The sequence below is a fragment of the Protopterus annectens genome, chromosome 2.part1 (genome assembly GCF_019279795.1).
Source record: "Protopterus annectens isolate FY-2018-M chromosome 2.part1, PAN1.0, whole genome shotgun sequence".
In the NCBI taxonomy this organism is placed as follows: Eukaryota; Metazoa; Chordata; order Ceratodontiformes; family Protopteridae; genus Protopterus; species Protopterus annectens.
In genome coordinates this window covers 271,635,706-271,660,544 of record NC_056729.1, presented here as the reverse complement: position 1 = coordinate 271,660,544, position 24,839 = coordinate 271,635,706, and the positions used below count along the sequence as shown (strand labels likewise).

General features: G+C 42.2%; 1 protein-coding gene across 1 annotated transcript in view; it reads left to right on the top strand.

Annotated features, from left to right (window-relative positions):
* Positions 1–24,839, top strand: part of CENPE (centromere protein E) — a 3,008,010-nt gene that overhangs the window by 978,028 nt on the left and 2,005,143 nt on the right. The window contains exons 17-18 of the mRNA XM_044063442.1: positions 8,383–8,442; positions 8,529–8,675. Of these exons, the coding sequence (XP_043919377.1) occupies positions 8,383–8,442; positions 8,529–8,675 (207 nt within the window). The remainder of the gene's footprint in view (positions 1–8,382; positions 8,443–8,528; positions 8,676–24,839) is intronic.

Genomic DNA, 24,839 nt, shown 5'->3' with positions numbered 1-24,839 from the left:
GACCGAAACACTAAAGGTGGAGGAGTGTCAATATTCACCAAGGATATTCACACCACCAGGCTAGTTGGCCAACACAATGTGTCTGAAATTCTCCAAATGCAACTAACACTAGGTAAGACTGCAATCCAAATTGTAGCTTGCTACAGATCCCCCCACCATACCCCAAGATTCTCACTACACCTTTCTAAACATACTGGAAAATATTAAGATAGAACCAAACACCCTAATACTGGGTGATTTTAACTACCCTGCCATTAACTGGGAAAACTACTCATGTCCCAACACCTTTGCGCAACGGTTCTTGGAATTCATAAATTCTAATGCCCTGGATCAACTAATCCATAGTCCCACCAGGGGCTCCAATATCCTAGACCTGGTCATTACCAACATGGGAAATCAATGCTCCATGCCTATGGTCACCCCCTCGTTAGTCAGGTCTGACCATAAGCTAATCACCCTTAACATCCACATCCCACCCCCACCCCCCAGTAAAGAAACCACCATAAAAAACTTCTCCAAAGCCAACTTCATGCTACTCAAGTCAGAAGTGACAAACTTCATAACACCCATGCAGACGGGAACTGAAAGTTCAACTGCTGAATCCTACACTAAGGCACTGTGCGAGCACATCCACTCAAGCATGAATCGTGCCATCCCAAATAGAACCAAAATGCTCTCATCCAAAAAAAGGAAGCCAATCTGGTGGTCCCCTGCCATAAACAAACTTTACAACAAAAGGAAGAAACTTCTGCAGAAAAGAGGAAATTCCCAGGATGCAAAAAACTCCCTTACTGGCCTCAGTAAGAAACTGAGATGCCTCATAAAATCCTCCAAAGCTAGTTACGAAAATAAAATTGCCAAAGATTCCAAAGACAACCACAAAGCATTCTATAACTATGTCAAGAATCTAAATGGCAATGCTCAGATCTGCACTGAGCTAAAACAGAATGGCATTAAATATACTGATCCAAAGGATATTGCCAATATCCTGGCAGATCGATTCAGTGCCAACTTCACCCCCCTCTCACCGCCTAAATGGCCCATCTCAATACTGGAAGATTGCCAAATTCCAGTAATAACGGCCACACAGGTACAAAACGCACTCTCTAAAGCCAAGAATACAGCATCCATGGGACCAGATGACATCCCGGGCTGTGTATTACATGAACTACAATATGAACTGGCACCTCACCTAAGTGTCATGTTTAATCATAGCCTCACCTCAGGTTTCGTGCCCACTGAGTGGCGCAGAGCTACAGTTATCCCAATCCACAAGGGGGGATCCACCTTGGATTCCGGAAACTACCGTCCCATCAGTCTGACGAGCCTTATCTGCAAGGCCATGGAGCGTATTATCATGGAACTTATAAACAAGGACATTGGCAACCTTCAAACACTGGACCCCACCCAGTTTGGGTTTGTGAAGGGCCGATCTTGTGTCCTGAACCTGATTGACTTCTTTGAATCAGTCTCCAGAGCCATGGACAAGGGTAAGGTGGTCCACACAGCCTATCTAGACCTTGCCAAGGCCTTTGACACCATCCCCCACTCTGGAATCATAGATAAACTTACTAAGTTGGGCATTAAGCCCTATGCCACCGAATGGGTTGCTAAATGGCTTACTGATAGAACCCCCACTGTAAAAGTAGCCGACTCCAAATCCAGCTCCAGACAAGTGACAAGTGGAGTACCGCAGGGTTCAGTCCTGGGGCCGCTCTTGTTTGGCATCTACTTCTCTGAAGTACAGGTCAACACTAAGGGACTCTGGCTAACAAAGTTTGCAGATGAATGCAAACTGGGAGCCATTATTGAATCCCCAAATTATGTGGATACTCTACAAAAAGGGCCTTACAGAAACAGATGCTTGGTGCCAGAGCCATGGGCTCAAGCTCAATGCCAAGAAATGTATTGTTATCCCCTTTGGGAAAAAACATGTATCCATGAATTACCATATAGGTGGCAGTACACTAAACACAGAAAGTGTGATAAGAGAGTTAGGGACACAGGTGGACAGTGGTCTCACCTTCGATAACCACATCACCACAACAGTCAGGAAATCCTTCTATGTGGCACACCTCATCACAAAGGGCTTTTCATCCAGAAAAAGGAGGTCATTGTCCCACTGTACTCATCCCTCATTAGACCCATTATAGAATACAACGCCCCATTTGGTATGTACCTCTCAAGACATCTGCAACAACTGGAAAGGCCTCAGAAATACCTCACTAAAAGAATCACAGGCCTAAAGCAGATGCCCTACGCTGACCGCCTTAAAAACTCCAGCTATACTCTGTCGCATATCGTCTACTCAGAGGCGATCTCTGCTTAACATACAAGGCCATGTCAAACCCAGAGCTGTTGGACATGCTACACTTAAAGAAATCCCAATCCCTCAGAGCTACACGCTCCAGGGATCTAAACCTTGTCATCACAATAAACAAAACATGCTGGAGGGATAGGTTTCTGACCCAGAGACTCCCCAGACTCTGGAATAGATTGCCCATACATGTCAAGCAGAGTGCCTCTTTGGACCTCTTCAAGAGGAACCTTGACGATTGGATGGGAGAAAGGAAATTCACCCCAGGGATCACGTCAGTCACCCTGCTAGACAGGGGTCCAGGAAAGTAAATAATGTGGGAAGAAATAGCCAGGGAATTGTTATGGCTAGGCTTGTATAGGCCCTAGGGCTGATAGCCTAGTACCAACCTATGAACCTATATACACTTGTATCGTGTCTTTTACTTGTCAGTTGTGAAAGACACTTTTCTTGGCTTACCATTAAAATGCTAGCAGCAACCACTTGTGTCCCACTTCCTATGTGGCCTCCAGAACTGCACATGCTCAAGCTGTGGATTGACCAGTGTCTTGGAAAAGTGCGAACATTACTTTGCTTTTGAAATTTTGTTGCTCTAAAGGTTCACCTAATCCTTCTGTTTGCTTTTACCATGGTTGGCTCTTCACGAGCCCAGTCATGTGTTGATACATACACTGAGGTTATTTTTCTGTTGTGCCATCATTCTCACTTCCTTAGGCTGTTGTTTCACTCCACTCTTGTGATACCAGTGCAGTGGCATACATTTTGCCTGCATTGAAGCTGTGCTGCTACCTTTCTGCTCAGTTGAATAGCCTTTCCAAGTATTTACTATAAAGCCTTCCCACACGTCTAGTGTTGTAGTTATCTTTGTGTCATGTGCTAAAAGGCTGATCTGTTCTCTTCCCTCATTTGTCTCTGGGATCAATATACTAAAAAAATTGGACCAAATGCTAAACTCTGGGTTATTTCAGTAATAATTTTATTTCTGACTGATTAATCCCTCACTAGAATCTTTTGCCATCTTGCTGAAGTCCATTTTCTTAGATTTGAGCTTACCCTTAACACCTGCAGTTTTCCTAGACTCCACTTTTGCGGGACCAAGTCAGAGATGTTCATGAAGTCTTGGTAAACCATGGCTTCTGTTGGTGCTGCAGTACTAAGTGCTCCTATAACCCAATCGTGTAATTGGATTGTTTGACTAGATCATCTTCTGGCCCACAGCCCCTATCTTAATTGCTGCTCTAGAGATTTTTTTCCATGAGAAAAGCATTGTAACCTTTCTGTGCTAGTCGTGTTTTATATGGCTTTCCTACAGCATTAGGCCAGGCTGGATTCCTGGGGAGCGTTGTAGCAAATTGTAGTTTGCATGTCTTTTCTTTATTGCTGTGAGATTCAGTATGGGGATCCTTCTTTGGGGTGCAACACTGAATTTGAAAAGGCCATTTTTTACTGCTCCTCATCAGAGGATACCTTATTTTGGCAGCTTTTAAATGTAATCGGGAATCATTTAAAATGTGTGCATTTGTTGGCAATGAGAGGAGGGAATCAGAGTTTGTTAAAATGACCTAACTGGAATTGATGGGTACGGAATATCCCAAGTTGGGTGTATTATGATACATGTTTAAGAGAACTCAAGCTGGTATCTCTGAACCCCAATTTTCAGAAGTCGGCACCAAAAAAGCGTGGTTGATATTGTAGGATACAAGGTTATGTACCTATGTAAGAATATGGCAGCAGTAACCATTTGCCAGGGAATCAAAACTGGTTCACGATTTGAATGTTTCTCTGTGGATAGGAAAGCAGGATGCTGGACATATTTGGTTAAAATGTGTGTTTAACAGTAAGGCCAGAAGTAAAACAGATAGCTAAAAATGTCCACAAAAAAATGCTTCAAAAGGAAGAAAGGGGCAAACTGATTTTTTTTCTCTTCAATAGTTACAATTTCATTAGAACTAAACAGTTTAAAAAAAAATTAAATAGCAAAGTTTTACTTTAAGATTTGAAGTCACGTAATTTTTAATGTGACCAATTACTAAGGCAGTGTACATAACATTTTAAATTAATTGCATCAAGACCTGGTTCTTTGTTTGCATTTGCCAACAACTACAAAAACCACAACAGATATGTGAGGAGATGGCTGCCCCCAGCATTAAGGTAGAAGACTTTACTTCCTTGTTCGTGAAAAATAAAAATACTTAAAAATGTTGCATATTAAGCAACAGAAATAAATGGTCTAAAACTTCATATTTTAATTACCCTTCTATGAAGGTACTGAAGAAACAAAATTCAAACAGGCTTAGTCACTGGAATAACTCTGCTTTAATTCATAAGCGCGTTCGTCTCCCAAATGAACTTCATCAGATCTCTCTTTGAAGGAGAATTTCATGAGGGTGACTTGAGGATCAAGCGCATCTGGAACAAAGACTTCAAGCAGAAAAAATTTGATACGAAAGAGTTTATGGCAATTTTTTTCTAACCCTCTGGTATTTCAAGCCTATTTAAATGAGGAACCCTGCATATGTCATAGAAAATACCAAAGTCCTGTATTATAAATCAGCTGGGGGAAACCCACTTGATGTGTTGTATGCTGTCAGTGCAAGCTTTGAGAATCTAGATCTGGAGCCGGGGTTTGACTATCATGATATGTTAATAGATTGTTGTAGCAGGCAAGCTGAGCAGGACTTAATGAGCCTTATGAATGGATGTTAAACAGGTAGCAATTGTCTCTGAACAGCAAGTACCACAAAAGTAGTGTTTAAAAAAAAAAAAAAAAAAAAAAAAAAAAACACTGTGTTCAGCACAAGGCACTTGCCCTAGTCCCTAAAATATTTTAAAATTAAAATAAAGTAAACTTGTTGAAGACAAAAGTGTACAGTTAAACAGAATCTTAAAACACGCATTTCACTACCAGGCATGTGTCTCAACAATCTCAACAACATAAAAACCTAGCACAATTAACAGTTTTCTCAAAAGTACTGATTTTAAAAGTAGTGTGGAATTGTTTTTTCTCAAAGTGAACTTATCTGCCTGGTAATAGAAAAATGCTAGCTGACCATCCGGTCTCAAAAGCCCTCGTGAAGTACTCTTCAGTGTCGTGAAAGCTCTGAAGGGACTCGGTGCTCAGACCCCTGATTTTGTAACCCAACTTCATGTAATGTCATTGTTAACTGTAGTAGCTGAACAGGGGCTTAGAGATGAGTTGTGGTTGTTTCTGGCTTGCCCATCCCAGGGAAAGGGGCACAGCTGTGGCTCTGCCCCAAGGTTGACACCTAATGGGAGCACTAGATGGCTACCCATTGGAGTTTGCCAAATGAGTTCACGTTTTCATGGTGTTAAGCATCAGTGAAGCAGCGAAGAATCCAGTGTTTGGAGGGATACTGCCCCTTGTGTGACAATAGCAGACTTTGAAGAGCTGCTCAGGGAAAGTGGGGTGTGTCTATTGGGGAGAGGATAGCCTACCTCCCAGAACCAGCAAGCTGGCTTGTTATCACCTGATCTTCACCTTGGAACAGAAAGGCTAAGTGCAATTTCCTGTAGGAATGAGTGGGCTTTAGAGCTCTGTCCCAGGCCAGGATTGCATGGCTTCTGTATTCCCAGAACATTTAGGCCTATTAGCTGTCAGAGGACCCATCAAGTAAGACCTAGAAAGATGTACAACTTAAAAATAAACAAACGTGTTCCTAAAAGTTCCAGATGCAAAATGTTAGCTCTGCTAGCATTTCTGTGTTGCTGGTTATCCAGGCACTCATGGTGACTTTTGACTTAAAGGATGTTATCCTTCACATTCTCTATTACAGGGATCACAGTTGCGCTCTCATATTCATAGTGTTGGGTGGCACCCATTTGTTTTTACAAAATGTGTAGCTTCAGAAGCTGCACATATCAGGACCAGGGCATTTACTTGTAACCTTGACCGCAACTGACACTGGTAGTCTAGAACAAAAAAAAAAATCTGCATCGGAATGTCTTCACGAGTTTACTAGCAGAAGTCAGAGAGGTTTTATTCCTTATAACTGAACTTCATCAGAGTAATTATCTCCCAGAAAACCTTTATAATTTGTTGAAGATCCCAACACTGAATAGCCAACTCATGAATTCATTAGTATAAACTCACCAGCTAATAAAACTAAGCAATAAATTCATTTCCTAATGACAAACAAAAATAAAATACATCTAGAATGATGGTAAAGGAAAAGAAATGCGCTTCATTTAAAAACAGTACTCAAATGTTTTCAATTGATAGACACACACTTAACTCCTTAGTACACTAGTAAGGATGAAATCAAAATGTATGTACAAATTTAATACAAGTCATTTGAAGGCAGTATCTAAATCTCATGAACTTCTTGGTTGATTGGTAGACATCTTCGTAGTACATTAGTAACTGAAATGCAGTCATTGAGTCCTGGAGGTGTACCCATGTTAAGTCTGAACTGCCACACTAGCTCCTTGTATTTTAAAAATATTGTCCAAATCCCCACCCTTATCTGAATGAGGAACTTTATCAGTAGCAAAAAAGTAAACATTTTAAAATCCAAACAGTACGATATCTATATAGTGTGTTTGTAGATCTTAATGTCATAAATGTGTTCCCTTATCCTGTCTTTCAATTTTTTATTGGTTTTGCCTATATAAAAGGTTGGACAAGGAGGTACTCAGCCAGGTGTACTACACCTGTTGTGTCACAATTGCATCTACTGGGGCAGAGCAGACTTTTTTTGAAGCTGTCCATCAGTGAATCTCCAAAATTTACATCTGTCATATGGCTTCATACAATTTGCATCTACTTATACTCTGTAAAGGATGGATGTCTCATTCATGTACAGTCCTGGGGATGAGCTGCAGAGGCATTTGAGTTGCACACTAGATTGTTTCCCATAGCTAGACTTCCAAAGTCCAATCTGATACCCACTAGCATGATGGTATCACTGGGAGCCCAGCTAGGCATGACAAAGTTGAAAGCCACCTTTCCTCAGGAAAAGCTGGACTTTGCTGACCACATTCTTTTGAGACATCAATGAAGGAAAAGGCCACAGCTGAGGAATGCCTAATTATGACATGCTTGGCCTCCACACTTCTAATGTATTCCAAATGCATGTAAGAAAATTTTTGAGAAGCACTTTGAATACAGCATAGCCAATCCCTGGAGAGTGCAGTCCCTCTGCTCCATTTTTGACTGAGTTGGAATGTTAGAATTTAAAGTTCAAAAGAAACGGGGCATGCTTTTCTGAGAAGCTCTGCTGAAACATTCCTTAATTTGTTTGCATCAGATACTGCTTGAGGGCTCCCATATGGGAGACCTGAAGTGCATTTATTAGCACTTCAAGAGGTTGCATACTTGATGTTTTTGAATCAGCCACTTGGTCCTCAGTGCACACATTTCTCAAAGCAGTACAGGTTGATGTTGTCCCATGGAGTGAAGGTTGGATTGCCTCAGGTATCCTGTGAGGTACTCTCCAGGCTTCCCTCTGGTCTCAAGCCCAATTCTGTAGTTTGGGGCAGCTTTGGTAATCATCCCATATGTTAGGACTACAACAAAGATCAACATGAAGAGCATAGCGCAGTTCTATAAGCAGTACTAGTATGTCCCCCATCATGTCTCCTAACAGTATCCTGTAGCTCAGGTACGTACTTGGGACTCCCTGCATCCTTCCCTTCCTGATCCTAGGCTGTTGCTACATCCAAATAGAACTTAGTTCCATCCCCTTTCTCTGTAGTCCAGGCTGTCTTCAGACAACTAAGTTTCTGGATATTCTTAGCTGGCCCTGAGATAACGAGTAATGGGGACCCCTCTTGTTGAAAGCACCCTAGTTTCAGCCTTTTATGGTGCAAGAAAGAGCTAAAGAGGATGTGGACAGATATCACGTTTGTAACAGGAATGTATGTATGCAAAAGGGTGTATAGTTTTGAAACTTTCTGCTTAGAAATATTTGTGTGAACATTTTATTTTCCTAGTGTGCTGTCATCATCTCTTCATAGATCTTCTGAAGTCAGTTCTGGTTTACTGTTTTAAGCTGAATAGATCCATTGGCATTTACTTTAATGATCTTGATGGTTATCTTTTGCAGAATCGAGAAAAGGACTTCATCGAAAGCATCCAGATTTGTGAAGCTTTAATGGCAGAGAAGGTTGGTTTATTATAATTGTGTGTGCTGTAGTTAAGCATTGGTAACATTTTTCCAGTATATTCTAAAGTGTTACTGTTTCATTAAAGGAGAGTTTATATGCACAATTGGATGCTTTAGTTTTGGAGAATGAAAACCTGAAGAGGGAGCTGCAAGTTGCAGAAGAGCAGCTTAAAGAGAAGAGTGAACTGAATGAGTTTGAGACCTTGGAGAATGAAACTTGGAAGCATGAAGAGGTGATGTATATAAAACAAAAATTTGCTTCTCATAAAATGCAAACCTGAGACAAACTGATGCACTAGATTTCTAATGAAAAAGAAAATGTCACCCTTGCTTTTGCAGATGTCAGACATGTTTGGCTTATTGCTATCTAGCTGAGTGGTGGTTCTAGCTGATAATTTTCATAAATAGTAATCACTGCAGTTTCTTGCAGAAGTTTGGTTTGGAAGCTGCTGTTTAGATTCATGCAGCCCAGCTCCAGATGGATCTAATCCCAGATCACATTGACAGTTCAGCACAGATGCAGTTAATTTTTCACTTGCTTGGTTGCTATGAGAAATTTATGAAGCAAATATTTTAGTGGAAATAGGGTACATGGAGAAAGAAAGATTGTGTTTTTAATGGTTATGTGAGAGCTTCTTGGGGTGCTCCTTTTACTTTGAAATATTTTATGCAACTGATTTTAGGGGCTGCTTTTTCCTAATTGCTTTGTTTGCCAACCATTTTTGGGAGAGAGAAGCGAGAGGAAACTGGACTCTCCAGATGGAGGAAAAGAACAAAAAATATGCAGGCACAGTGAAGGCTGCACAAAACTCAAGAGAGAGTGGCTAAAGATTTGGTCTGATCCTTTGAAGTTGAGGCAAACTTCTTGCCAGTTAATGCTGCCTGCATAGTCATTTCTCTCTTGGCCACTTTAATCTATTACCCTCTCAAAACATCCTACCTTCCATTTCAACAGCAACCTTTAATTATGAATTTGCAAATGATTTTTTTTTTCACTTTGATGCCTAGAAACTATACCTCTCTGCACCTGCAAGCACATATGCATTTATTTATTTTTGTTTGTTTGACATTTGTTGACTGGGTATGTCCGTCTGGGCATGTGCCCTTTTTCAGTGGAGGCCCGGGGAGAAATGCTCCAGAATGAACATAAAACAGCAGTTAAAGAATAAGCTATACAGTAGGTAGATATCAGAGTAACAAATAGTGCAAGTTAAACATTTGCAAAACCAAAGACAAATAATGCTCCAGTTGATAAGTAATAAAGCATAAAGCAAAGGGGCTTTCTATTACAAATAGAACAAGTGAAGATATACTAAATACAGACGATTGAATCAGTTCACAGTATCCATGATGTAGAAAATATTTCAAAGGAAGTATATAGGCCAATTATGTAAAGAGAAGAGATATTAGTGATCCCCCTACCTTCAGTATCTGTGGTTTTCATTTCATTTTGTATGTTAAATGATGCGACTGGTGGTGTAACCATCTGTATCTGCATGTTACACCTACAGTCGAGAATTTTGAGATGTTCATTGTTGGTACCAGTGTTGCAGCCATGTTCTATGTGACCCCATCTTAGATGTGTTTTTGGATTCAGACCTACAAGAGCTAGACCTCTCTGTTTGAAATAAATCCAGTCAACTTTGGTGTTTTTTGCAGCTGATGATTTCATTTCCTCTTGGTTACCACCAGGTCAAATTTGATGAGACCTTTGGTCTAATGCTGAACCATTTCAAATGAGGTCGTTGAAAGAATTGAATAATGTGCATACGGGTGCTTTGAGCTTATTGCATGTTTGAAGCCTAAGCCTTCAACCAGTGTCCCCCCCACCCTCAACTGATCTTAGGACAGTATTGTCTTAAACGTAAGTTTCCTTGAAGGCTGCAGAAGTCTGAGTGTACTCAGTTTAAGGAAAGAAAAAAAGTCAGTGTGCAAGGTAGATGTTCATTGTGTTTCACTGTTGCAGTCATTACACTTGGGTTATCCTGCTGGCAGTCTACCCGCAGTCGACCTAAATTCCAAAGTCCTGGTCTGGCGTCGGTTGCTGGCGCCTCTTCCCTGACGTCAGTGCGCCAGGGGTTTACAAGATGAAGCTGACTCCATTTTCTTCTTGCCACGTGGTGCCCAAAGCAAAAGCAGTTCGCAAGTGCGGGTCGGCCATCTCCTGAGATTTTCGAAACGAATTTCAGATCCGAAGTCTTCAATAAAGCTAAGTACCCCGTTGGGGAAGCTTTTTACTTGCTCCAGACCGATGTCAGAAAAAGTTAACAATTGTATTTCTTGTGGGAAGCAAATACCTCATATGAATTTTCATTCTTACTGTATTCCTTGCCTAGGCCCTGACCACGACGTTGCTAGCTGTCGGTTTTGTGCTAGATTTAACCAACGCACTATTAAGCATCGATACGTTTTTGCCTTTCATTACTTTGGCCAAAGGTTTAATTATATAATGCCATTGGAACAGCCGACGACCGGAGTTTATAAAAAGCGCAAGGAAAAGGACAGGCATCCGAGGTCCAAAACCGGCGACGAGGCCACCGCTAGGCCAGTCACCGGTTCTCAGTGAGGCACTTTTGCAGCCCCTGACTCCCGCTACTGACTCCCACGTGGAGACAGCTAGGCCTCCGGATACTCAAGGTATTGGGCACTCAGAAACTATTCCCTCAGATGGGTCCGGAGCCGCTGAGCTGGCACCGGCTTCTGAGGGTGTTTTCAGACCTGCACAGTTATATGTTAAGCCAACTTCAGTTTCCAAGACAAAGACTAAAACAGCTTTAAAGACAAAGAAACAAGTACAGCATTCTCCTGGACCGACTTCCATGCCTAAAAAAACAGATGCTTAAAATAGCCGAAGACCTAATTACTTTGATTAGGGGTTCCCATCCCCTTCCTGATAAGAGGCCTAGGCAAGACACAGAATATGACCCCTCTGATCAGGTTTCCATTTCCTCTGACTCCTCTTCAGAACAGGATTACTCTCTGCCTCCCTATGAGGATTATGATGCTGAAGAATCTATTCCTTCAGCTTCTCCTCCTGAGGATTATTCTTTTGGGGAAACCCTTTATACTATGAGGGAGCATTTCCACTGGGAGAGCCAGGATTACTCAGAATCAAAGAAAAGGCTCAGAGACTTTATTCTACTTCCCCAGCATAGACCTCTTGCTATTCCACCTGTTCTAGATATTGTTGATGATGTATTCTCAGAGTCCAGCCTATCTCCTGACTCTTTGCCTCCTGCACCTGTTAAGTCCGACAGATACTACAGGGTTCCAGACTCTCACAAATTTCTTTATAAAAACCCTGCTGCTGACCCAGAAACAATATCTCAGGGTCACAAAGGGGTCAAGGCCTCTACAGCTAAAAACCCTGTTCCCTCGGATAGGGATTCTAGGTCACTGGACAGATGGGGGAAAAAAGTTTACACTTCTGCTACCTTTGCTGTAAGGGCTTTAAATTGTCATTTTCATATGCTTAAATATCAGCAATACTTAATGTCACTGCTAAAGCAGAAAATGTTGACAAATTCTGAATGTTCTGAAAACACGGAAATACAGGATTTATTGCATGCGGCTGAACAAGTGGGAAAGCATACTTTGCAATGTGGTTTTGATTCACTAGAGGCCTCTTGTAGGGCCGCTGTTACAGGTTCTGTTATTAGAAGGCATGCTTGGTTAAAGGAACAGAATCTGCCTGATCATGTTAAAGCAAAATTATTGGATGCTCCATTACAGCATGATACTTTGGTGTTAAGGCAGAAGAGGTGTTGAAGAAGATGGAGGATAAAGCAAAATCTATGCAGACAGTAAAGGATTTCTTGCAGGTACAACCTCCCAGATTTAGCAGGAACTGGCCTAAGAATTGTTTTTTTCCAGTGTCAGACAGACCAGAGAGGCAGATAGACACCCTAGAGGCAGACAACAACCCCAGGGCTCATACAGGCTCAAACAATGGGGTGCTACTACCTCCAAAAGCGGAGAAGACAAATCACAGCCATATAGGAAGCAGTCCCGATGACTTTCCTCTGCCAATGCCAAGCACTTATCTTTTGACAGCACCCTAGAGGGAAAGCTAGCACGTTTTTCACAAAATTGGCACATAATCACCCAGGACAAATGGGTCTTAAACATAGTCTCTCAGGGCTACAGGTTCCACTTTCACACCCTTCCAAAGGCAAAAGGTATGCCAGACCTGCCACACAATCAATGGGCAGAGGCACGAAAACAAGTTTCATCTCTCATGGACATGAGGGCTATTCAGCCAGTACCACAGCAAGAGCAGGGACAAGGATTTTACTCAAGACTTTTCTTAGTACCCAGAAAGGACAAAGCTTGGAGACCAATTCTGGACCTGTCTATTCTAAACACTTTTTTGGACGTTCCAAAATTCAAAATGTTGACTTTGCAGCAGCTTCTGCCCATGCTGGGCAAGAAGGCTTGGCTTGTAACATTAGACCTCAGAGGCACACCTGCATGTCCCAATCAGACAATCTTGCAGAAGATACCTCGGATTCATAGCAAGTTCAATGCACTACCAATTCTCTGCACTGCCCTTTGGCTTATCTACTGTGCCCAGGGTCTTCACAAAATGCCTGGCACCAGTAATTGCTTTTTGCAGACAAAGAGGAATTCAAATATATCCCCTACTTGAATGACTGCCTTATTCAAGCAGAGAACAAAGACATTCTACTAAAGCATCTGGCGTTTGTAAAAAGATTACTAATCTGCTTAGGGTACACCGTAAACTAAAAGAAATCAAAACTGGTACCCTCTCAAGAGATAATTTTTCTGGGTGCAAGTTTAAATGCAGCTGTCCAGATGGCTTATCTCACGCCAGACAAACAAAGGCAACTGACTTCATACTCCAAAAGCATGGCAACAAAGACCCAGTTATCTGCAAGAAAAATTCTGCAGGCTTTGGGCTTCATGGAATCCTGCATTCTGCTAATTCCATATGCAAGGCTGCATATGAGGAAGCTACAATGGTACCTAAAAATGTTTGGACTCAACATTGCCACAGCCTGGAGACAATAATTACTCTCATTCCCTGCCTGCAACAGGAGTTTCGATGGTGGGCACAGGCCTGTCATCACAACAAGGGACAGCCATTCACCTTATCCACAGCCAGGCAGACACTAACAACAGATGCATCAGATTATGCCTGGGGGGGCCCATATGGCAGGGAAATGTATTCAGGGCACATAGCCTGCAAGCCAAATGCATCTTCATATCAATCAAAAAGAGATGCTAGCTGCACAGAATGCCCTGACAGGCTTCAAGGAATTACTCCATCCAGGACAACTGCTGATAAAAACGGACAATACTACAGTCATGTGGTACATAAACAAGCAAGGAGGCACTCATTCCTACCCCCTCTGCAGACAAGCCATGACGTTGTGGAACACAGCATTGACTTATCAAGTGCACCTGCAAGCACAATTCCTGCCAGGAAAAACATACTCTGGCAGATGAACTAAGGAGAAACCTCATGGACCTTTGCGCGTGGAAATTAGATCCACAAGTCTTCAGCATGATAACAAGGAAATGGGGATGCCCAGACATAGATCTATTTGCCTCCCCTCACAACTGCCAGCTACAGAGATTCTGCTCAAGGACTTACCACGAATAAGCATGGAAAGTGGATGCTCTGTCATTCAGCTGGAAAACCCTTAGTTTATGCCTTTCCTCCTCTGCCTCTCCTCCCCAAGGTACTCCTAAAGGTCAGACAAGAGAAGCCAAAAATGATACTGATTGCCCCAGACTGGCCACGCCAGCACTGGTATCCAATCCTAAAGAACTTGTCTCAAGACCCAGCCTGGACTTTACCTCAAATTCCTCATCTACTCACCCAACAAAACAATCAGATCCTGTACAGCCACCTCAGAACGCCAAATCTGGCTGCATGGTGGATATTATAACTATTCAAGACACACCTCTCTCTAAAGCAGTTATGTTATTTTGGAGGCCAGGAGGCCCAGCACCAGAAAATCTTATGCAGAAAAATGGAAGAGATTCTGTGCTTGGAACCAGGCACAAGGAATTGACACACTTGTACCAAATATTCCTCAGATTTTACAATATCTAGCTGAGATGCTGGACAAAGACCTATCCTTCTCATCAATAAAGATCCATGCTTCTGCCATTTCAGCTCACTACAATATGGACCCACCTGTTTTTTCCCATCCACTGCTGAGGCAGTACCTCAGAGGGGCAAAAAACATAAGACCTCTAAGGAGAGCACCAGTACCTACATGGGACCTCAATTTTGTCTTAGAAAAGCTCACACTACCTCGTTTTGAGCCAGCCAATACAGCCGACATAAAGTGCTTATCATGAAAAACAGCTCTGCTCCTAGCAATAACTTCAGCAAGAAGAGTCTCAGAGTTACAGGCATTAATGGCTGTGGAACCTTTTATTTTTCCATCCAGACAGGGTTTCTCTAAGGACAAACCCAACATTTATGCCTATGCCTAAGGTAGTGTCCAGTGTGGCTCTTAACCAAAACTATTCACTTGCCTACCTTTTATCCAAACCCACTGCATTCTTTGGACATACACAGACAGCTACGCTTGTACTTGGGCAAAACTAAAGCTTTCTGGAAGACTGAGCAACTTTTAGTGGCATATGCTGCAGGATCACAAGGAAAGGCCATTTCAAAGCAGACTGTTTCAAAATGGGTAGGCCACTGTATTCGTTTCTGCTATTCATAACCTGGCAAAACTCTGCCTAAGGGCATTAGGCCACATTCTACCAGGGCAGCAGCCACTTCAGCAGCCTTCCTCAGAGGAGTAACAACCAAGGATATTTTGGAGGCTGCAACTTGGACTTCAGTGCACACTTTTACAAAGCACACTACCACTTACCTCTTTACTCTAAATCCAGAGTAGGCTTTGCCACTGCAGTTCTGCAGGGCCTCATAGCCACTCCTAATTCTATTTTGGCCCAGCCACCCAACCTCAGCTTTGGGATTCAACCAAAGTGTAATGACTGCAACAGTGAAACACGAGCATAGTACAGTTATGTACCTACCATAAATGTAGATGTTCGATTGTATTCACTGTTGCAGTCCAGGTTACTCTCCCTCCATCCCCCTGTTCGTGATGTATTTGCTTGTAGATGAAGGTAATGTTTTTGTTATTGCACGCTTTTTTATAAGCAACAATTTTAGCCTACCCTTTTGGGGGCACCTGACATCTGGGGCAAGAAAAACTGAAGAAAATGGTGTCGGCTGCATCTGGTATACCCCTGGCGCACTGACGTCCGGGAAGAGGCGACAGCATCCGACGCCGGACCAGGACTTTGGAATTCAGGCCGACTGCAGGTAGCCTGCCAGCAAGATAACCCAAGTGTAATGACTGCAACAGTGAATACACTCTAACATCGACATTTATGGTATGTACACAACTATACTTTTGGAGTGTTGCAGGAACCAAAATACACACAACCATTTTAAATACTAAATTCTAAGGCACTGCTCTTACATGGTATGTGTCAGTTCGGAAATGCAAAAGCCGATGTCACTCATCCAGATGATACATGAGCTATGCAACTATATATCTAGTAGCAGAACTGTGAAGCAGGCAGTTGCACCTGATTTTTTTTTTGCTTGTCCATACTGCAATAGCAAACATTTGATTATAGCTTGAATGTAGGACAATAAAATCATTTTAAGGGCATTACTGACTGGCTTGAACTCACTACAGTGAGACTGAAACGTACATGCACCTTCCACAACAGAGCAATTTGAAACCTAGAAACATGTGAAACTGTTATTTGACTTCAATAACCTGATAATTCTTTTTGGATAAGTTAATTTTTCAGCAACCCCCTAGGTCAAGAGGCAATAACTTTTCAAAACAACCTTACAAAACAATTACCTTCTGAGTTATATCTCATATTAGCATTTAATTCTGGTGCCCTTATAACCAAAATTTACAATGAATAGGTACCGTGGATCTGCTTTTGCATGAATATTTACATACACCATTGCATTCTGTACAAGAACACTACAGTAATGCTTTTACATGAATGTTTACAGAGTTATTGCCTTTTTAGTGTAATGTCGAACCTTACATGGAAACTAAACTATGTATTTGACAAAATGTCTGCACTGTGAGGTGATCAGTCAGAGCTAATACAGAATAATTCAGTGCTGTATTTCAGTTATAAGCTTTAATTTGAGCAGTGAATAACACAGCAAGCACATTACTGAGTTTATGGAAGAACAGCTGCGGCAGGGCTAACCACCTGGCGTTATGAACCTTTGCTCTAAATTGCCACATTTGAAGTGGCACCCTGACCCATAAGCAGAAATGGAAAAAGGGGTTGTGTGTGAGTGGATAGATGGATTGATTACTGACTTTTGCTAACATCCAGCACAGTGAGACAAAAATATGCATGTGTACACAAGCCATCCAAGAAGCACCACAGCATTCAGTTTTGCCACCAGTGAAAACGCTCACTTGGAAAAGTTTTACTCCAGAAACAAAATGTCAGCCTGGAAGGCGTTTACCCTTTCCTTCCCTTTGACAGCCTATTGCTCTGTGACTTCCATCCAATACCCTTGGTACCCAGGGTACTGCTGAAAATAACGGAAAAAGAGCCAAGGGTAATCACAATAGCCCCAAATTGGCCAAGTCAGCACTGGTACCCCCTATTACTCAGTCTAATCAACGGGGAAAGATTTCTTCTGCCACAGGGAGTGGATCCCTTAACAAAGAGCAAGGACACAATCATATGCCTCAACATGTCCACCCTCAGATTGACAGTTTGGATGATACCTTGATCTCATGGAAGGGGGGTGGCTGTTTGACAAACAGGTCCTGAATATTCTAAAAGAAGCCAGGAGAACCTAGAACAGCATTGGAAAGTCTTACTCTGCTAAATGGAAAAGATTCATTATATGGTGTAGACAAAAGGGACAAAACCTTCAGCAATCTCAGATCCCCAAGGGACAAAACCTTCAGCAAGCTTAGATCCCTTTGATCCTGTCATACTTACCTAGCCTGGTTGAAAAAAAAAATCATACTCCTGTATAAAAATCCACACATCAACTATTTCTCCCTAGCTCCCTTCTTACCTTACTCTCTCTTCCCATACTCTCATGAAGCAGTTTGAGAAGGGTTGTCCACATTAAGCCTCCCAGAAAACCACCTGTTCCCTCCTGGGACCTCAGTTTCATTCTGGAGAAGCTCACCCTTCCACCCTCAAGTCAGCAGCTTCCACAGATATAAAACTCCTTACATGGAATACAGCTTTCCTATTAGCCATTTCCTCAGCCAGAAGGGTTTCAGAGCATTAGGCCCTTGTGTGGAACCTTTCATCATTTTCCATCCAGAGTATCTGTTAGGACCAGTCCTGCCTTTGCCACTCGAGGTGGTGTCTGATTTCTTTAACCAAACCATACACTTTCCTACATTCTTTCCTAACCCTCAAAACAAGGGCGAAAGGATCCTTCATACTTTGGATATGCATAGGCAATTGTGGTGCTACTTGGGCAAAACCAAGAATGTCAGGAAGTCTGACCATCTTTTTGTCGCTTTGGTCACCATCTCTGAGGGGAGACCAGTTTCAAAATAATAATTTCCAATTAGGTGTCCAACTGTATTATTTCTTTGCTGCAACCATCATGTTAAGAAGCCTCCAGGTTTTGTTAGGACACATTCCATTAGGGGTACTGCAATCTCCACTGCCTTTCTTAAAGGGGTGGCCACTAAGGACATTTTGGAAGCCACTATATTTGGTCCTCTGTGCATATGTTCAAATGTTACCTTCTTTATAACCTTTCCAAGTCCAGCGCAAGGTTTGCCTCTGTCATTTTGCTGGGCTTCTTTACGCCTTCCATCCATCCTCCTTTCAGCTTTGGGAGTCATCTGCCAGGACTGCAGCAGTGAAACTTGAGGAACATAGTATATTTGTGTACTCTAACCATAAATGTAGGTTGTTGAGTATATTCACAGCTGCAGTATTCTTTCCCTCTCACCTTCCCATCTTGCCTTTGGGATAGGTTTGGACATTTTCCTTCTCAGAGTTGCTTTCTCCTCATTCACACTTGCTGTGGAATCTAGGGTATTAGGGGGCTTTTATGTGGGGGCAAGAAAGTACTGAGGTGCTTATACGACTCCTTTTATACCCAGACATAATGATATCTGACAAGGGCATTCACCGACTGAGGGTGGAAGGGAAACCGTTCTCTTCACTTGGACAGGCCAAGGGCTTCTACAGCAGGAAATCCCACAAGTCAGGACAGCAGCAGTGAAATACAGTAACATCTGCATATGTTGGTCCAGGAAGAAGATGCTGGGATTACCTGTCTGCCTATCCAGTCTGGGATGCTTGTTCCTAAGGCAGTTTTACCTGTGAAAAGTAGGTGTGCTGCTTAAGAAATTCCTGTCAAAAAGAAACAAAATGGTCTGCATTTATCTTAATCGGTCTCTGTTATATTGCACAGAAGTGATTTTAATTAGCTTAGTTCAGGCTCTTAACCATACCAGTTCTAGACTTACTAGTAAGAGAAGAAGTATTTCTCACGGTCTTAGGATGTTCAGCATATTAGCAAAATGATTGTGAAGGTGCAGCTTTTATATTCTCTGTTTTCTGATTCTGAGAAATGTCTTTTGATAGTTAAATGGAAGGATTTTTTTTCCTGAAACTGTCAAAAATTTGTTGCTTCAGTGGGAAAATAATCTTCCAGTGTTACAACTGGATTTTTTTGAGCCTACTCTAGCTCCACTTGTTCTTTCAGCACTGAATGATGCATTTATTGCAGACTGCAACTTGTCTCATAGCTAACTTGCTTCCCCTTAAGGAAGCAGATAGATCGTTTAAAGTTCCTCAGTCTTGTGTTTTTATTTTCTAACTCGAGATCAGACCCAACAGTGATTCAGATGGAAAATCTAGCTGCTGCTAAATGCTAATTCCCCCACCTGACAGTGACGGGAAATTGTTTAAAAGATTTTAGGAAAGTGTATTTTGCAACATCTTTTTAGAATTCTTAATTGTTAAGCTCAATTGTTAAAGTGTATGCTTATCTATTTTGGCACTGTTTGGAACAATATGGTTTTTCCATTATCTGAGCAAAAATCATCTTTATCTTATTGCTCAACTGAATTAAAATTCTGTGAAATGTTTCTGATTCAGCTGATGGTACTTTCAGAGCTGCCCTTCCTGGAACTCTTCTATGATGAGGCTTGCTTGGTTACTTCCACAAAATTTTTCTTAAGTTGTAAAAGTTCAAATTTTGAACTGTTCCTTAGGTTCTATTTGGACCATCAGCTGCAGAGGTTTTTAAAAATTGTGATCTAAGAGGGAAGTTGATTAAGGAAGATTCAGAGATTTTCAGCTTATCTCAAAATTTTTCTAGCGTTTTAAGAGATACCTTTGCACCATTTTGCAAAAAAAACAAAATAGGCAGACACAACAAGCTTAATGGTAAGCAAAAGCAATAGAAAGGTGGCCACAGAAAGAAAGGAGAGCTCCTCCTTCCACAAAAAGCAAGAGCGATCTAACAAATCTGAGTAACTAATTTCTGCTCCCATTCCCTTCCTGGCAAGCCTCTAATTCTTGCCAAAAATTTGGCCCTACATTTTCCTTTGGCAGCAGATAGACCAGTGGGTTCTAAGCATGATCCATCAGGGATACAGATGGAAGAACAAATCTCTCCCTTCTTTTTAAGGGATTCCTCCTAATCTGTCAGAACAAATTTTATTTCTTGTCAATTCAGTGATAGAAGCGGTCTCTCCTTATCGGAAGGGAGGTAGGTTTTATTCAAGAATGTTTCTGATGCAAAAGAAAGAAGCTTCATGTAGACCAGTTCTACATCTTTCCTTTCTAAACCAGTTTGTAAAAGTTGAGGATGTTCTCTTCATGATCTGTTACCTCTTATTCACGTATAAATTTATTAGTGATCTTAGTTTTTAAGACACCCATCACATTTCTATAGCACCAGATTGCAAATGTTTCATAAGGTTTTCTGTGTCCGGATTCAGTTTTAGTTGTGTGCATTATGATTTGAGTTGTCCACTGCTCCAAAGGTAGTTACAAAGTATCTAGCTTCAATGGTAATGTACGTATTCATATTTAGATGACTTTTCTCATCTTTGCAGAGTCTTTGTCACTTGGGTAAAAGATCTCCTACACAGACTTTGGTTTTAGGAGAACATTCAAAAGTCTTGTTTGGCTCTTTCTTAAAAGTTGTCTTTTTTTTGGGGGGGGGGTCGTCTCCTAGATACTTCACTGCAAAAAGCTTCCACAGGAAAAAGATCTAGATTCGGATCTATTCCTGAGGTTTTTCCATTCAAGTCAGGGTCTCAGCAAGAGAATTTCTCGGGATACTAGGATTGATGGTATCCATGATTTCTGTAGTCCTACTTAACGTGGTGGGGAAAAAAATGAATGGTACCTGAAATCAAGATGGTCCCAATAATCGGCATCCTTTGACATTTCAGATTCTTATTTTGGGACTTATTAAAAAGGAATGTCATTGATGAAGGGACCAGTTTTATCTGAATCCTGGTCTCCTATTTTCCCCTTCCAGCTCCAGCGGAGTCTATAACTAGACACATCAGTCTTTGCTTGGGAAACAGTGATTATGCGATTAAAAGTGCAGGGTCTTTGGAACAGAAAGGATAGACCAAAACACATCAGTGTAAAAGAGATGTTGGCAGTAATAAATGTTCTTATGTCCACAGGGAGTGTGTTTATTGCTTAGGAGCAGCACACCTGACTACTGTTTGCTCTTTGTAGAGCAATTTCAGACAGAAGAAATAAACTTAGTAGTTGAAGATGGAAGCAGCAATCCTTTGTTCTTTGTGAGGGTCTCAAATCCCCTGGTAAACATCCCAAACCTCATTTGAGTCTACCATGGCTTCATTGGAGCCCCCTCAGAGGATCCAAAGAACTTCCGATCCAACTTCATTGGATCCTAAAAGAAAACCATTGGATCCTAAATCCTTGGATCTAGTATCATACTGCTAAAATCTCCAATGCAGCACTTTGATCCAAAAACCTCGGATCTGACCATTAGATGTTCATCGTGTTACACTGCTGCAGTCATTACACTTGGGTTATCCTGCCATCAGGCGGTCCCGCAGTCGGCCAGAGTTCCAAAGTCTTGGTTGCTGTCGCTTCTTCCCTGATGTCAGTGCGCCAGGGGTATATAAGATGCATCCGATACCATTTTCTTCAGTCTTTCTTGTCGCGAGGTGCCCGAAGCAGAAGCAGTTCGCAAGTGCCGGTCGGCCGACTCCTGAGATTTTCGAAGTCGAATTTGAGATCCGAAGTCTTCAATAAAGCTAAGTACCCCGTTGGGGAAACTTTTTTCTTGCCTCAGACCGATGTCAGAAAAAGTTAATAGTATTTCTTGTGGGAAGCAAATACCTCATAAGGACTTCCACTCTTACTGTATTCCATGCCTAGGCCCTGATCACGATGTCACTACTTGTCGGTTTTGTGCTAGATTTAACAAACACACTATAAAAAGACGTTTTGATTTTGCTTTGCACTACTTTGGCCGAAGGTTCAATTATACTATGCCGTCTGATCAACAGACCACAATACCAAAAAAACGCAAGGACAAGGATAAAGACTGGCATCAGAGGTCCAAAACCGACAAAACCTCTTCTAGGCCATTCGCCGGTTCTCAGCGAGGCACTTTCGCAGCCCCTGACACCCGCTACCTCAGAGCCACAGGCCGCCTCCAACTCCCACGTGGAGACAGCTAGGCCTCTGGAAACTCAAGGTATTGGGCCTACGGAAACTAATCCCCCAGATGGGTCCGGAACCGCTGAGCAGGCATTGGCTTCTGAGGGTGTTTTCAGACCTTCGCAACTTACTATTAAAACAACAGCCAAGACAAAAGTACCATTAAAGACAAAGAAACAAGTACAGCATTGTCCTGGACAGTCCTCCATGCCTAAGAAACAGATGCTTAAAATGGCCGAAGACCTCATTACTCTAATCAGGGGTCCCCATCCCCCTCCTGAGAAAAGGCCTAGGCAGGATACAGACTAGAATTCCTCTGATCAGGTTTCCATTTCCTCTGATTCCTCTTCAGACCAGGAATACTCTCTACCCCCCCCCCCCCCCCATGAGGACTCTGATGCTGAAGAATCTATCCCTTCAGCCTCTCCTCCTGAGGATTATTCTTTTGGGGAAACTTTACATACCATGAGGGAGCATTTCCATTGGGAAAGTCAGGATTACTCAGACTCCAGGAAAAGGCTCAGGGATTTCCTTTTATTGCCTCAGCACAGGCCTCTGGCTATTCCGCCTGTGCTAGGTATTGTGGATGATGTGTTCTCTGAATCCAGCTTATCTCCCTTTTCCTTGCTCCCTGCACCAGCCAAGCCAGATAGGTATTACAGAGTCCCTGACTCTCACAAGTTCTTTTATAAAAACCCTTCTGCTGATCCAGAAACTATTTCCCAGGGTCCAAAAGGGGATAAGGCTTCCATTGCAAAAAATCCAGTCCCCTCTGACAGAGATTCCAGAGCTTTGGATAGATGGGGGAAGAAAGTATACACTTCTGTAACTTTAGCAGTAAGAGCTCTAAATTGCCAGTTTCACATGCGTAAGTACCAGCAATATTTAATGGCTCGGTTAAAACAGAAGATGCTTGCAAGCTCAGAAGCTCCTGATTGTAAAGAAATGCAGGATTTATTGCATGCAGTTGAACAGGTGGGAAAACATACTCTGCAATGTGGTTTTGATTCTTCAGAGGCCTCTTGTAGAGTCGCAGTTACAGGTTCTGTGATTCGAAGGCATGCTTGGTTAAAAGAACAGAGTTTACCTGATCATGTTAAGGCAAAATTATTGGATGCTCCATTACAGCATGATACCTTGTTTGGTGTTAACGCAGAAGAGGTGTTAAAGAAAATGGAGGATAAAGCTAAATCTATGCAAACAGTCAAGGATTTCTTACAGGTACAGCCACCTCAATTTAGCAGAAATTGGCCAACAAAGAATTGGTCCTTTGCAGTGTCAGACAGGCCACAGAGAGGCAGATACAGACGCCCAAGAGGCACATCTCAACCCCAAAGCTCAGACAGACAACGACAGTGGGGCACCTCAACCCCAAAAGGAGGTGAGGACAAGTCTCAGCCTTACAGGAAACAGTCACAATGACTTTCCCCTTCGTATGCCAAGCACTTCCCTTTTGGAAGCCCCCCCTTGTGGGGAAAACTAGCACTTTTTTCTCAAAACTGGCAAACAATCACCCAAGACAAATGGGTTCTGAATATTGTGTCTCAAGGTTACAGGTTCCACTTTCATACTTTACCAAGGCTAAAAGGAATGCCAGACCTGCCACAAAATCAATGGGTAGAGGCACAAAAACAAATTTCAGCCCGCATGGACATGAGAGCTATTCAGAAAGTACCACAACAGGAACAAGGACAAGGATTTTACTCAGGACTCTTCCTGGTCCCCAGAAAGGACAAGGCCTGGAGGCCCATACTAGACCTTTCAATTCTAAATACTTACCTGGATATTCCAAAATTCAAAATGTTGACATTACAGCAGCTTCTACCCATGCTGGGCAAGAAGGCTTGGCTTGTTACTCTGGACCTCAGAGGCATACCTGCATCTCCCTTTCAGACAAAATTGCAGAAGATAGCTCAGATTCAAAGCTGATACAATGCACTACCAGTTCTCTGCACTGCCCTTTGGCTTATCTACTGCGCCCAGGGTCTTCACAAAGTGCCTGGCACCAGTAATTGCATTTTGCAGACAAAAAGGAATTCAAATATATCCATACCTGGACGACTGCCTCATTCAAGCAGAGACAAAGGACATTCTTCTACAGCATCTGGCGTTTTGTAAAAAGGTTGCTAATTTCTCTAGGGTACACTGTAAACGAAAAGAAGTCAAAACTAGTGCCCTCACAGCAGATTATATTCCTGGGTGCCAGCTTAAATACAATGGCCCAGATGGCTTACCTCACGCCAGACAAACAAGTTCAACTAACTCAATATTTTCAATTACTGGCAAAAAAGTCCAATCTCCCTGCAAGAAAAATTCTGGAGGCCCTGGGATTCATGGCATCCTGCATACTACTAATACCATAGGCCAGACTGCATATGAGGAAATTACAATGGTACCTAAAAAGTGTTTGGACTCGACACTCTCACAGTTTAGAAGCAGTAATACCAATGTTTCTTTGCTTTCAACAGGAGTTTCGATGGTGGGAACAGGCATGTCACCTAAACAAGGGTCAGCCTTTTACCCTACCCACTACCAGACAGGCTCTAACAACAGATGCTTCGGATTACGCCTGGGGAGCACACATGGCAGGAAAATGCATTCAGGGCAAGTGGACCACAGACCAGATGCATCTTCACATCAATCAAAAAGATGTTGGCTGTTCAAAATGCCCTAACCGCTTTCAAGGACCTTCTGCATCC